General features: G+C 37.7%; 1 protein-coding gene across 4 annotated transcripts in view; it reads right to left on the bottom strand.

Annotated features, from left to right (window-relative positions):
• The window catches only part of micu1 (mitochondrial calcium uptake 1), a 41585-nt gene extending 27770 nt beyond the window's left edge, over nt 1-13815 (bottom strand). For all 4 annotated transcript variants that reach the window (XM_007546251.2, XM_007546252.2, XM_007546253.2 and 1 more), the window contains exons 1-4: nt 13652-13815; nt 5688-5855; nt 4764-4935; nt 629-791 (exon numbers count right to left, since the gene is read on the bottom strand). In XM_007546251.2, coding sequence (XP_007546313.1) covers nt 629-791; nt 4764-4935; nt 5688-5854 — 502 coding nt within the window. In that variant the 5' untranslated portion in view covers nt 5855; nt 13652-13815. The remainder of the gene's footprint in view (nt 1-628; nt 792-4763; nt 4936-5687; nt 5856-13651) is intronic.
• Nucleotides 13816-15313: the final 1498 nt, after the last annotated feature.

Raw genomic sequence — 15313 nt, 5'->3', positions numbered from 1 at the left:
CCAAAAAAGTCTCTTATGTCCCAACATGAGATGAAGATTGAGTTTATGGCAACAGAACCTCAAGTGGGACCAGGAATCGTTTCAAAAGTTGATGATGCGAACTCCATGAAAAACCAGGACATGTTTTATGAAAATCAGATGATAATAGGTCATTATCAGGTCTTTCAGCAGATAAACCCAACAGAAAACCTGCAGGGTGAACAGAAAATAAGACGATCTAGAAAGTTTGTAAATGATTGGTCAAAGATCCCTGTACACTCTGGCCTTGGGATTTGTTGTAAGGGGAGACTGAAGGCCGTCCTAATAGCAAAAGTAGGTTGTAAAAAGATTAACAGCAAAGTGTCATTGGATTCCCCCTGACTGAATAAATGTACTCAACTTAAACTATGCATATTCCAAGGACATTTTCTCAAGATGTGCCATTACATCTGGAGAGAGTCATGTTCATAGTAGTAATGAACCTCGACTACTATACAGTGTGTTTTAGGTGTGCATTTGAGGTTTAATATCTAATCCTGGCCTTATAATTTACACTCTCTTGAATTTACAACATTCTTATGATACAAGAAAGAAAAACAAGAGTAAATGTGAACATGCTACCCTCCAGAGACTAAGCAGAGGAACTCACTCTCAGGCTGCTTCTCATTGGGTGTGATGGAGCGGATGAAGTCCTGGGGGGTCATGTAGACCTCGGCATCCCCGTGCTCGTTGATGACCTTCAGAGTGGCAAAATAGCGGAAAATCTTGTCTGGAGTCGAGTATGCCCTGATTCTGTTCTCATACTCCATCACCTGCCAAGCGATCGAGAGATAAAAATTAACTAAAGCTTAAACACATTAGGCATGAAACATTTCTAAGCAGTTTATTATTAATTGTAATAAATCCAGCTGTTATGTGAAGGCCTCAGGGGTTTAGGAGACAAAATTAGATAAGATACATCATCATGAACGCCAGGGAGAAAAACTAGCAGTGCACTCTGGCTTTGAATGCACAATCCCCAATGTGAAACATGGTGGTGGCAGCACAGTTGATGCAAAGATGGAGGGAGATGAACAAAAGGTAATCCTGAATGAAAACCTGATAGGACTCTGACTTGAGACTGGGATAGAGATTCATCTTCCAGCAAACCAAGTCCAAACGTTCGGCTGGAGCTAATAATGAAATAGTTTAGATCAAGGTATGTAAATATTCAAGTGTTTCTATATACATAAAAAAGAACATGAAAAAGGTGAAAAAAATACCTGAAAATATTTAGTCACTTCAAACTAAAAATACAGGTTTAAGTTTGAAGTAAAGTAATTGGGTATCTGTGAATCATAAAATTTTTGAGTTGTTTTGAGTTTATCACAGTATTTTCTGGTTCTATTGTGACAGCAATGAAGATTATGATTTTTAAAAAATTACTTATTTTTTAGGTAACTGCATGATTGTGACATGCAGTTACCTATACTGTTCTTGAAAAGCAATCCTATTTGAAACGGGCATCTTTAGGAGACTACTTACTTAAAAAGTGCTGCACACAGTAGCTGCATTTAATCATATATTCAGGTTTACTGATATTTATTGATGTTCTTGAGTAAAAAAACTTGGAGAAAATAGAAAAAAGTAACATTTCTGATCATATTGTCAGTTTTGTTTTTTCACTTACAGACAATAACTGAAATTTATCATGACTGTGACGAATAAAAATTGTTTTGTAAATTTTCACAATAAATGATCAACGAAACGATAACAGCCCAACGCTACTCTACGTTCTACAATGAGGAAAATCTCCATGAAGAGCTTAGACAGCAAGTGAGCGGTGAATCAGAGTGAAGAAGCAGGAAAGTTAGCCGTCAACTCAGATGGAGCAGTTTATTAACCTTTTTCCCGAAGCAACACATCATCAGAAGAGGAAGTCGGTGCTCTCAGGGTCACAATGACTGGCAGCTTCAAATGAACGAAGACCATTGAGTTATTGCAGCCGCACAAACACAATCAGCACTGCATCAATGATGTGTCCAGCTGATTCTGATAACAGAGCTAATTTATTCAGCTCTGTTGCACACATTAGTCACATGAACTGTTTGTTTTAACCATCTACTTTCAGCAGAGTATCTGAAACAGATGCTGCATTGCTGGAAAACTGACAGAGAGCTGTGAGTTTAGAAGCTAAGTGGTCCTTTCATGTGACACAGAGCAAGCGATTTACAACAGCTACTCCCCGTGGAAAACCACAACACGTTTTAGAGCTTCAGGTATTTCAGACTGTCATTACGTTCAATTTGGTAAAAGGGTGTTTGTGAGACAGATACACAGACACAGATCAAGTGCAGAGGAGAGGTTTTTCTTCTGATGCAGTGTGCTTCATCACTTATGAGTCTGTTGAGTTTTTTGGTATCAAATAAGCTTCACTTGCTTTTCAGTCATGCAACATTTAATATCGACATTAAATGCAAAGGCCTACATGCACAAAAAACTGAGAAAATATCCAAACATCCAAGACCTCTTGTTTATTTTTTTTATTTAGATGTTTAGATAAGTGAACCAGTGATATTAACGAGGGTTAGGTTACTTGAGACCCCTTTTAAAAATGCTTGTCACTGCCTATTTTACCAGTTCAACACCAAATATACATTAAATTGGTTTAATAGGCACAGTGGAAACCATTTTAGCACTACAGCAGTCTTCCTCATCTTGACTCTTGGGGGTACAACCAATCTGCGCCAAGGAAAATGAATGGCGCTCCTGGATTGGCTGGTTTAAAAATCCCAAGCGATAGCGTGTCATGTAGCTGTGCGTCTGGGTATTGACGCTTTCAAAGCGTCAATACCCTTTTCTTTCAAATATTTTAGATTTGCTCTACAAAATGACTCATGAAAATGTGGGTTTCCTGCAAATAATCTGAAGTAAAGTTGCACCGAAAAACATGCGAATAGATCAATCCATGAATACAAAAAGTTTACCAAGTTCTATAGCTCTACCAAGATTTTTAAAATATTGTAACTAAACCTTATAATTGATAAAATATCAGGACCTCTTTCACAAGGGGGACTTGGCATGTCATTGTGGACAAGATAGACAACAAAAAAACAACAAATAAAATGCAGAAGTATTTGCTGCAGTAGCAATTTAAAGGTAAAAATATGAGAATATAGTAATAATTTAAGATGTAAAACCTCAGCACAGTTTGAAGAATTTCTGTAGTCGGTTTCGTAAGATGGAGCGGAAAGTTTTCAGTGAAACAAGTTCTGACAGTTTCAGTTCAGAGTGAGAGGCGTTCCAAAACGAGAGGGCAGAGATACTGAAAACCTTATTCTTGTTTTAGTTTGAGCGTGATGATCAGAGAAATACCAAATGTAGTTTGATCATAAGGAATAACAGCTTTTTGTTTTAAAAAGAATAGTGCATAAATAAGTAAGAAACAAGCTAAAAGAGCATTGTCAACCAGAGTCATCCAGCGTGTATATGAAGAACTCAAGGACAGTAGCCAACAAGTTGAAGCGCACATCAACACATCGTCTCCACACTCAAGTATGAGTGAAAAACTAGCAGATGTCAGAGGCTTCTGAGCTCTGAGGCAGAATCATGACTTGCTTAAGTTATAAAAAACGAGCTTCATCATTAATTTGAAGATCATATTTTTAACATGAGCATTGACAGAAAGCTCCCCATTAATAATTAATCCCAGTTACTTGTAACTAGCAACCAACTAAAGAGTTTTTACCTTGAGCAGTTCTTATTAAGGGGATGTTCTTCAAGGGAATAGAAGGAAAAAAGGCCTTATTCGGTATTTTTCTGCATTTAAAACCAGTTTTAATTGCTCCAGACAAATCTACAATGCATCAAAGGCGGACTGTAGAAATTTAAATGCCTGAGTGACTGAGTGTTAATAGCCGCTCTCTCAAATATTTGAAACCTTCTGCATTAGCAAAATGTTAAAGTTTGATACACTGAGATTTAAAGAATTTAAAGTATTTCTTTGCATTGCAAAAAAAATCCCTATTCATGACACAAATCTGAGGAGAGGTGTTAAAGGTTTTAATTGTAATTTTACAAGATTTTCAAATACCATTGTGCAGAATTAACAGTTTGAAAGCAAACTTAACTGTTAACTGATTAAACTGCAAAACTTTATTGCACAAAGTAAAAATGTTTAAAAAGGCAATTATTAAAACATCCTGTTCACTTTCTCAAAACTAAAAAGAAAATACTTAAGCTTAGAAAACTTTAAACTATGTTTAAGGTGTGTGTACTTTCCACTGCATTGTAAATATATAAGTTGGATCACTTCAAGGACGGTGAGAGCATAAATTGCTTTCTGGACCTGAAAGTTTGACCAAGTTTTCTGCTGCTGCAAAGGGAAGAGTGACTGCGCAATGTTCTCATCTGCAGTCATAATTCAAATATACCAGAAAATGGCAACGTATTTCATCTTAAAAAATGGCCCCTATTGTTCATATTTTTCCTCCTCACTCATTTTTATGATAATAATAATAATTATAATAATAATAAGCAACGAAGAGTGTTTATTTGGCAAGAAAGCCTGTCTCTGTTGGTCCCCCTTCGGTTTTCGCTTTGTCATCTGATGCCTAATTAAAAGCAATAAAATCCTCAAAGGTAATACATGTCTGTTGTTTATGACAGTGGAAATGCATACTGATTACCTCCGTATGTCACTATGCTTGCTTAAAATACACTAGCGTTTGCATATCGGACATCGATTATTGGACGCCGTTCTGGAGAGTGACTGAACAGCTGCAGGCCTATAGTTTATTGATTACCTTGCGGTCACGGAATCCTGAGCGGGGTTTCTTCTTCTTCCCTTCTTCGTCTCCCTCGTCTCCGCTGCTGGACTCCACCGATTTCTCCGAGTCTGCGTCCCTCACGAAATCGGCTTCCTCTCCAGCCACTCGCTCAGAGTGTTGAACAGAAGGTCCTGCATCAGCATATGCTCTGATGTTTAGGGATTAAAAAAACAAAAACACAAGAGAAATTAATCTTAATACCACCAAATTGGTTTTTATGCTGCCATGCATGATTATTTAAAACTATTTATCTCCAGGCTTTACAAATTGAAGTGGAGTTATGAAGCGGAGATCAGACTTTAATTTGAAGTTTAATGTGAACTACGGCAACGAAGCAGAAAGGTGTTTTTCCACAGGGATAAAGGCAAAGTCCCACTTGACCATTTTTATGCGACTGAATTGAAAGTTGAAGTAATAATAAAAATAATAATAAAAAGCAACAGAAAGGCTAAGTAATTCAAATTAATGCGACACGAGGAGAATGAAGTGTGCGGTGAAGGTCTGGAACCGTCTCATCCCATCAGTCTAAAATGCCCTGAGGGTCCATCAATCACTGTGCCTGCCTGCTGCAGCTCAGTCGCTCTGTCCCTAAAGAGTTTTAGCTTTAGCACCCCCGCCCCTCTTCCTCCTCCCACAATGCTCTGCCTTAACTAAGCACCAGTCTTCTGACTAATGGACAGCCATAAATCACTGAGAATAATTACATTATATTAGAAGTGCTAAAAACTAAAACAGCTCATCTGACGGGGAAGCCACTTCACAAAGGTGAGGAACTACCTTTAACAGGTAGAGGGAAATAAAGCTTAAACTTATCATTTAGTGAGAAGCAGGACCAAAGTCTTAAAAGCTGGTCACTTATATTCTTATAAAGAGGCAAACGTGTGCGACGACGTCTCTTACCTGTTCCAGAGAAGTCCAGCACTCGCAGATGCACCAGTTACACCAGCCAGGGCGGCCAGCATCAGCCTCCTCCGGCCAGACGTGCTGGCCGCCCCGCTGTGATAGCAGCGGCGGGACAGCTGGGTCAGTCCCACTGAGACTGCAGACAGAGCCCGCAAGCGGAACATGCTGCAGAGAGAGAAGACTGAAGTTACTCAGCGTGATGACACAGATACGACCATATTGACTGTTATTATTAAGGGTTTCTTTAGCTCTATGAACTGTAATAAGGTGAACGTTGTAGGTGTGTCTGTTTCAATTGAACAGACTAAAGAGTTTCCGGTTTCAAGGGTTGATCCAAGGATTCCCACAATGAAGAAGTATGGTGTTTTTGCTGTGGTTGACAGCCATCTTTAGCAGGACCGATTTGGAAAAGTCATGACCTAATTTCACGTGACTATGTCTTACAAAAAAAAAGTGTACTGCATGCCGCTAACAGTAAAAGAGCAGAGATGGCATAACTCAACTGCCGTTGTTCCACAAAAGCCACCGGTGACCATGCAGAAAAGAAAGTAAAAAAAAAAAAAAAACAGCTTGAAAGTTTTTCATTCAATAAATTGCTAAGTTTATTAAGCAGGGAAAAACTTTTTTTCTGGAACTGGATTGAAATAATGAACCAAATTATGAGTAAGGTAGCACTGTTTTGTTTGTCTATAGTCATGAGAAAGTTGAACATAATATAACCTGATATATATAAATCAGCTGATTTGCATGACATTAAAAAAGATGTCCTGGCCTGGTTATGATTAAATGCACTTTTACACATGCTCATCAGTGAGTTTATGGATTTTTGCACACAGCATTTAATTCTGAATCATACATTCACCCCATTTTACTTAAGCACCTCTTCTGTAGAGATCATGGCTCATTTTGGTTTAATTTTTTCAAGCTATCATGTTCCCAAAAATAATTTACTACTCTTAGGAACTCTTTTTCTGCCACATAAATAGCCAATAAAAACATGTCTTTTTAGATTATATTTGAGTAAAAATAATGACTTTGTCCGACCCAATGTGAAGATCTGAAAAGCCCTACCAGGAAAAATATTTATACTGCACAATTAACATTTCCCTTTGTGAAACCGTCTTCACGAAGCACGAGAGGCAAAACGAGACATTATTCAAATCAGTGTATAAATATACTGGAACCTTCCTTCAACACAAAGCGATGCTGAAACTAATTTCTAGCGGTGTGGCTAAGCTCCAGAACTCCATTTTCGGCAGTGCTGCTGTCTCTTAACTCCTGTCACGCAAAGATGATTAACAATTAAGCAGAGGTCTGCAGCAGTGTGTCTGTTGCTCCCATGTAGGCACTTTTTAAACCAACTGACGGAGAAGTTAACATCATTGAGGCCTGCAACAACCACCTGTTAATGTCACTTTAACAATTGAGGAATTAACTACCAAATGGATTCAGCAGGAGAAAAACAAGACATTGAGAATGCTATTTGTAGCTCTCAGTAGCATGCCACAATGAAGGCTGAAGGAAACATACCCGGAACAAGCGCAGCCGAAAGGTTGCACCATTTTAGAAAATCCATCTGTTATTGCTAATTTTCTTCTCTACTCTCTGCTGTGAGAATCTGTCCAACTTGCCAAAGTGGCATAAAAATCCAAGTTCATGACATTTGAAATATGTTAGCCAACAGTTATTTCACTCCAAAACAGTTTTTTTATGATATGAATATTGCACAGGCTGATAGTACAATGATGTAATTTAGCCTTGCACGTCAGTCGTCTTTGCCGTTGTGTGACAAAAAGCCCAACGCAACAGGCTTTTTGTTCGTGCATGTTAGTGAACAGACATGTTCACTAACATAGCTGAAAGCAGTCTGGTCTAAAAGCAAACATCTGGTTTGTTCACATTTATCAGTCATATCTGTAGCAGCCGAAACAGAACCTGCCTGTCCACATAACGTCAAAAATCAACATATGCTGGGATCAAAAAGAGATTCCAGAACTGAAGAAAAACAAAGTCATTGAAATCAACTTGTCTAAAAATGGTGACAAAACTATTTGTCGTTTTGAGACTCCAGTGAACAAAGTCAATTCATGCTCAGAAAGCCTCCAATGTGGCAGAATTAAAACAATTTCTCGCTCTGTTTTTGGAGATACTTGACATGCACTTTGAGCAGTTATTGCAATCACGTTTTCCAATTACGACCGGGTCAGTAGAAGAACTTAACCAAACCTATTCAAAGACTTCATTTTGAAGATTTGGGCCATATAGCTCTATGGTTAAAAATATCATTATACAGTCAAAGATATCACCATAAAACTCCTACCTGGATGTCAAAAGTGAAGTTACTATTAATACAGAAGGGGGGCATGAGACCAGCCAATATAACTAAAACTTACCATTTTACAATTAATCATTTAACTAAAAAAAAGCTTCTACTTAATTTGAAGACATCATCTCTGCTGTATAAAGTTTGGAATAAAAATCATAACACTTGTTACACAACTTGCCATTCAGAAACCCCCAAAAATATTTTTCAGTTAAGAAAAAAAGATGTAGTGTGTAAAATAATTGAACAAACACCAATCAGGCTTTTTACAAGCCGATAATTTCTAGTTTTCTTGAGGACTTGACCTGTAGGACACAATTTTCTTTCCAAAAATTATAACACATCGAAACACATTTGTGCAAACTTTCATCCACGTTAAAAAGAATTATTTTTAAAAAAAAAACATTATCTATAAAAGACAAATGGGTACTCCAAGCAATAGCAGCTTTGAATACAATAGAAAATGAATAGATGACCCTCATTTTCTGTATGCTTCAAATTATAACCTGTATCTGGTTTCTGTTCAACCCAAAACAAAACGCATCAGTACAAGCTGCTCATTACTGCAGCTACAGACCAAAATTACGTAGATTTTAATTTGAAGCATGTAATGTAGAGCGCAAAAAGAAAAACAGAAGACAAAGTCAAATATGCAACCAATCAATCACTGGGAAAAGGAAGTGAAAACTGTTAACAATGGAATAGGATTGAAGTGAGAGGAGACATGTTGACCTAACATTTGTTGTTTTTTTGTTTTTTTACGTGGCTCAAACACTGTGAACAGCTAATTATCAAGGGTTAAAACACAGAGAAGGAAACCTGGATGGCATATTTCTGTAATCACACCATCTCTCAGAGTCCTCTGAACAACTGATCAGAAGCTAGATAAACCAAAGCCTACTGAGTGTTTGTCTTTATCTAATAAAGTGTCTGCACCCTTCAAAGACAAGACATAGGATTCACAAGGTCACTTTTAGACTCTTTAGAAGTACAACAACACCAATCATTGAGCCAGAATCAGACAGTTTTCCTTTGACTTGATTGATCAGCAGACAAACATTGAATGCCACCCGGTGTCCAGAGCTCAAATCAACAGAAACTCTGTGGCGACTCCTTGAAAAGGATTTCTACCATAGAGCTCCTCACAATCTGAGGCTTGTACTTTCTCAGCGATGCTGCAGAGACAAGATGTGGGTTACTTTGTTTTATAAAAATGTGCTTCGTTAAAGCTTTAGTTTAAGTTTTACCAACCTGAACTAAATTATTACACCTTTTTATTTCATCTTAGCTTCTAGCATATTCATTTTTCAGCTGAACTGTACCAGAAAACCTACACTCACATCAGCTTGTGAATGAAAAAGGTTTCAAAATGATTCAGCAAGGTTTCTCTTTGTTCTTCAAATCCCAAAACATTTGGTATTTTAAAAGGGATGTGTGAACTTTAGTGAGCAACTGCACCTTGATATTTTCTTTTTTTAATAGTGAACCTGTAAAGCTTCAACAGCTTGATGCGTCAAGATGATCTTGTAATTGAATTTCTTTCTTAATTTCTAATGGATTTCAAAACACCTACAGCTTCTATTTGTTACAGTCCTTGTAAATAAAAAATGGATAATAAAAATTAGAGTTTACTGAGCTTAAAGTCTAAGCTCAATAAAAAAATTATAAAAAATGCAAAGGTTGATTAGCGTCTCTCTAGTTAAGCTGTCAAATTATTCACAAATTGTGCATGAAACACCAGAACAAAAACATTTATTTTAACCTAAAAATCACAAAAGAATCATGAAACATACAGATTCTGATCTGGAAGACTGGCATTTACAGCTGTACTCTCAATTGAAACTTGTGATCCACTCTCATATTGGTAAAAGCTCAACATCCTGTATTGCTCTGGGATGTTTCCTTCCTCCAAGCCCTGGGCATACATAGATGGATGGGTTTAATCTATGGAGAAGCAGGAAGCAGAGCATGAACAGCTTTTTGTCTGAAGGCAACGCTCACCATCACCGACCTAAGGAGATAATCTGGATTGATCAAATAATGATTTGGAGAAAGCTAACCCAAGCTATATCTCAACAAGAGCTGCTCCTGACGCTACAGCTGAACCATAGCAACAATCTTCCTGAACAAGCAGCAGAGGGTGGATCAACAATGCTTGTTTAGCTTTATGACATTAATTGTTAGCACCGGAAATAATGCCCACAAAAAGGAGCTTTGTCAAATTGTTCCCTTTTTTAATCTGACTGTTTCAAACCAGTCTGCTATATATACTGGCAGACAGATGGTTCACCCAATCCGCTGCCAAATATGCTTTGAAAGAGAGGCTAAACAAGTCAAGATGACTCCTCATAAGAAACCATATGGTGCATAAGGTTATACCAATTAAAACTATTTCAGACTTTACTGAAGTATTGGCAGGTCAAGATCTTATTAAAACATTATATCTAAGCAATGTGTGTTTAAAAAAAAACATCATAGACAATGGCGTCATTACAGACAATAATAGAAGCAGTGTAGTGACTCACGAGAGTCATCACTGACTAGCCAACTGGAAGATCTGCTTCATAAGTAAAACTGGTAACTACGCAGCAGAAAATATGATTCAAACTTCTAAGAGATGCGACAATGAGGCTTCTTCTGGATCATTTTGATTTAGGTTTGTTTTTTGTGCAAAAAAATTTAAAAAATACAATAATTTCATCCAAGAGACAATACAGTAAAATATGTACTGCAAGTTCCTGATTTAAGGTGTACATTTAACAGGGTTTCCCCCAGTGTATTATAAGCCTGGCGGCCCGCCATGCTTTACTAACCCCGCCGCCAGGCTAAGCGTTGCTTGTTTACGTTTCTAGGAAAAATAAAAGAAAACAAACAACAAAAAAAACATCCCAAGAAAACAAAAATAAAAATCATAGCAAAATCTAGGCTTATTTCATGAGACTGAGGTCAAACTGTTGTGTTCACAGCCAAACAGACTTTAAAAAGAAACTGGAAGAAGTTAAAAGGAAATAAACAATATAAAAAGAAAATCTAAGAAAGAAGTGGCAACAATTTACCCATTAGTTAATATGAACAAATCTCTTATTACAATAATTCTTTTAAAAAACAAAGAAAATGCTGTCCGTTCAACAGCAGAAATTTAAATATGCAATTCTTTGGCCAAACTGAAGGGCGGAATGTGAGGAATTATGAAAAAAAAAAAATCATTTTTTTTTTTTGTTTGTTTTTTTTAAAGCCAGGCTGCAAGCGTCTCTTTTGCTCTTAGCATTTCACTAGCAGAGCAGATTTATTCCTAAAGGATAGGTTTATAATGGATATGTTTATAGTTTATGCATTTAAACCCGACAGCGCGCGGACCAATCACACCGCTGGCGCCTCTGCGCTTTGCCTCGCGCGCTGCCGCCTCCTTTCACTCAAACTGGACACAGGCTGACCTGTACGGATATTTACATAAACCTACTGTGAGGAATTATGATCCTTTGGAGAACTCTAGGTAATAGTTTAAAACCCGCCGCGTTAGCTCTGGTTGCGCAGCTCAATGTGAACAGCAGGTATAACTTGTAGCGAATTCAGAGGTGCACGTTGTGGAGCGGTGAGAATGATTTATCTTTGTGAACGAACAATTATATGCGGCGTTTACATCTCAACACGCTGCCCAGCGTGTGGCTCTGTGTCTGTCTTCCCTGTAAAGTTTATGTCTGTGGTCCCGGTTGGCTGGAGCGTTTGTGGATAACGAGCAGCGCTAACCTCATCATGCAGGTTCAGCCCGGTGAGGAGCTTTCGCGCTCTCCTCGCGCATCACGCTGATTTTTATATTATTTTATTATTATTTTTAGTATTATTTTTCCGGTTACACGATGCATCAAACCATATCAAATGCGTCGTCTACTTAGAGTTAATACGCGCGGCCGCAAGGAGATCTGAGAAACTCGTGCTCATCATGCACGGTCGAGTCCCACAAACTCGACCAACCAAAATAGTTTCTGTGACGATTAAAAACTCAACAGACACAAAATGGAACAACTACTAAAGCCACATTAGCAGCATTAAATTAAATCTCCCGTTTGTTGCGCATCTGAATTAAATCTTATGGGGCCCCTGAAGCCCTTGGGGGCCTGATGGAGCTGCTGACTTAATTTGGATTAAACAGAAATGCAAATTTGTTGTTTTTAGACTAGTTGTGGGTTTAAATAGCATTTCACTGGAGATCTTTTCCCGTAACATATAATTACACAGTAATACTTTTACATTTCCTGTCAACTTAACATCTTTTAATACAAAAACATGGTGGACCGCCTCGATGCCCCGACCACCGGGCTTAGCAAGTTTTCTGGGGGAAACCCTCCATTTCATAAAGAAAATGAAGAGATTACAAGATTAACCCCATGCGTCAAGTCGTATACAACCAGGGGATATTTTGTATCTGTTTTGATTGTGTCGTAGTCTAAAGTCAGGAAAAGGTGTGATGTAACTCTATGAAAAAGATGCAAGATCCAAGATGTGAGCTACTTTGGTTTGATCAGATTTAATAACCTTATCAAATATGTTGAAATGTAACATTTTCAGAAAACAATTTAAAATCAATTCCTACTTCTGTAAAAGTCGAACACTTTTATGACTTCTTACCTGCAAAAGTAAGCAAAATACTCAACTGCAAAGACAAAATAAACTGATATTTATTAATGGTTAAGTTTGTAGGAAACAAAATGTGATGTTTGTTGAAATGTTAAGATCAGATAGGTGTAAATTCCTTTACTGACCCAGAGGGTCAGTTTGAAGTGGTTTCCAGAAACTACAATGAGACAACCAGCCATCTACCTTAGGCATAACATCGTGACCACTGCTGGTGTCTTGATTCTACTTTGTCTGTCAAAACAATCCTGACAAATAGAAGCAAAGTGACATAAATGGAATTTTTATTAATCATACGAGGTCACTTTTTCTTTTTCCATTGGTCTAGTTCTGATGCTTTCATGCTCTTTGTAGATTCTTTCAGAGAAATATATATCCCACCAAACTTTTGCTTCAAAAGATAAACATGATGGCTTATGACTGCATGTCATTACTAATCAGACACAGGAGAAAAAAAAATCCCTTTTAAAATCTCTTAAAATTTATGCTTAAGGATCTTTCTGTGCGTTAATAAGGTGTAGGGTGAGGTTCTTAGTTTTATAAATCCTACTAGTATCTGAATGTCTTTTATTATTTGCCACACATGAGTACTAATATGTCTACAAACATAATGCATGTTTATTTTATTGTGACCTTTGATATTCTGCAGTAAACAATGAAGCCCCAAAGTTGTTCTGCTTATAAATAGAGACCTCGCTGTTTTGTTTTTAGCCATCAACGTATTTAGCAGCAGTCCACGGTGACCCAAGCTTTATGGTTATCTCACTGATGTATACTACTAAAAACATAATCGTTTTTTAAATCAAATTAAATCTTATAAGCCTTGTCATGGCTCAGGTTTGGCTGACTCGACAGGTAACTATCATCATTCGCAGCTAATGCTAGTTAGCTTCTCAGTGAACGCAGGGATACACTAGTGCTGTCAGCTGCTATTTTACCGACTGGCTAACAGCACAATTCTGTTAACAAGCAGTTTTATAGCTACTAAAGTACTATTGTCACTCACATTGAAGGCGACTACACCACCCGTTAGTCCAGGTATGTTCAAGTCTTCTCGTTAGGGTTAAACCTCGTACCCCTTCAGAGATGCAGCAGCGAGTTGAGTTCCGTGTTCAGCAGCAGATAGCGGGGAGGGACATTTCTGCAACACCGCCCAACGGTGCTCCACACGCGGGCTCCCCTGACAACAACCCCCTGTCCCGGACGGAAGAGCGCTCTCAAAAATGAGGAAATAAGATGTGTGTGTTTTTTATTTATTTATTTATTTATTTATTTTCAAAATGCTGCATCAGGGTTAGCTTACTGATAAATTGTATCGCACTGTATATTTAAAGTGTTTGATGAAGTCTTTTATAAAATCTATAAGGTGTTCTGGCATTATAGTCCTGTATTTAGATATTCATCTTCCCATCAAGTCTTAACCAGCTTAACCCAGCTGTAAATTTCTCTATAACTTACCCTTAATCTATCGGCTGTTTTATTTAGTCATAAAGATAGTATTTGTTGGCTAATATTGTTTAACAATCAACTGAGGCTTCTCTGCCAACATGTATTTGTAAGAAGAATAAATTACCCACTACTGGACTTCGGGTACTAATTAGGCACTTTCTGAGGGCAAGTGGTTGGTTGGTTTTATTTAGGGGCATCAGTAAATAGAGTAACTCCACCATCGCTTCTCAGATTTTTATTTTCAAAAAGCATTTACAATTATGTATCCTGCTCCTTCCACTTCACAGTTGTGTGTGCTAATTGTATGTTGCGTTATTAGTTTGTAGTTGTAATGTGACCAAAAAAGTTCAAGGCCTGCAAATACTTTTGAAAAGCACAGCTTTTCATATGTGTAGCAGCTAATATAGATTATGCTAGTGAGATTCAAAGGGAAGTGGCCCCTTCTGTGACAGGAAGACTTCTGCCAGTCATGCATGCCTTGATTGACAGCTTGAACAGTACTGAAAAATGTGAATCGCCCTTTTTACAGCAGAGCAGTGCAGTCACCGTGTTGTCTTGGATACACGTCAGTGGAGTGAATGCAAATGTGAGGGGTAGCTGTGTAGCTTCTTCAGGCTGTCTCCTAGATAACAGTAGATAGAGGGACTTGACAGAGAGCACTGACAGCGCAAACCACATATATGATTTATGCGACCCTATATCAACAATGGAATGATGAGCTTATGAATGAAAACGAGTCAAAGATTATGAAGTGGCACAACTGAGCAAACACAAGGGGGAATGGCGACGTAGACCTCCCTTACAGTCTGTGCGAAGTTACATCTCATAAATATTTATCACCATTTATTGATATACACTGTATAAAAAGACATAACCTTCTTTTTCTTCCTGTCAGATATTAAATCAGACTGAAGTTTTCCTGTGTTAGGTCAGTTGGGATTTCCAAAAATTGTTTCTATTTAAGTAATACCAGAATAACGAGGGAGATGTTTCTAGAGAATATTATTTTGCTTTCTCTTTATTCAGAAGTTTATATAAATTAAGAGTGTGCCTTAATATAAGAAAGCCTAAATGATGACGATGATGATGATGTCATGACTTTGTTAGGTTCTGGTTGGTTAAGAATGTATTAAACCAACAGAGAAACTGGCAAACCTGAGAACACCATCCTAACTGGGAGCTATGGGTGTGGCAGCATCATGTTGTGTCATGTTGCTGT

Source organism: Poecilia formosa, unplaced genomic scaffold (genome assembly GCF_000485575.1).
Source record: "Poecilia formosa unplaced genomic scaffold, Poecilia_formosa-5.1.2 Scaffold15, whole genome shotgun sequence".
NCBI classification, from domain to species: Eukaryota; Metazoa; Chordata; class Actinopteri; order Cyprinodontiformes; family Poeciliidae; genus Poecilia; species Poecilia formosa.
This window is presented reverse-complemented; position numbering and strand designations above follow the sequence as displayed.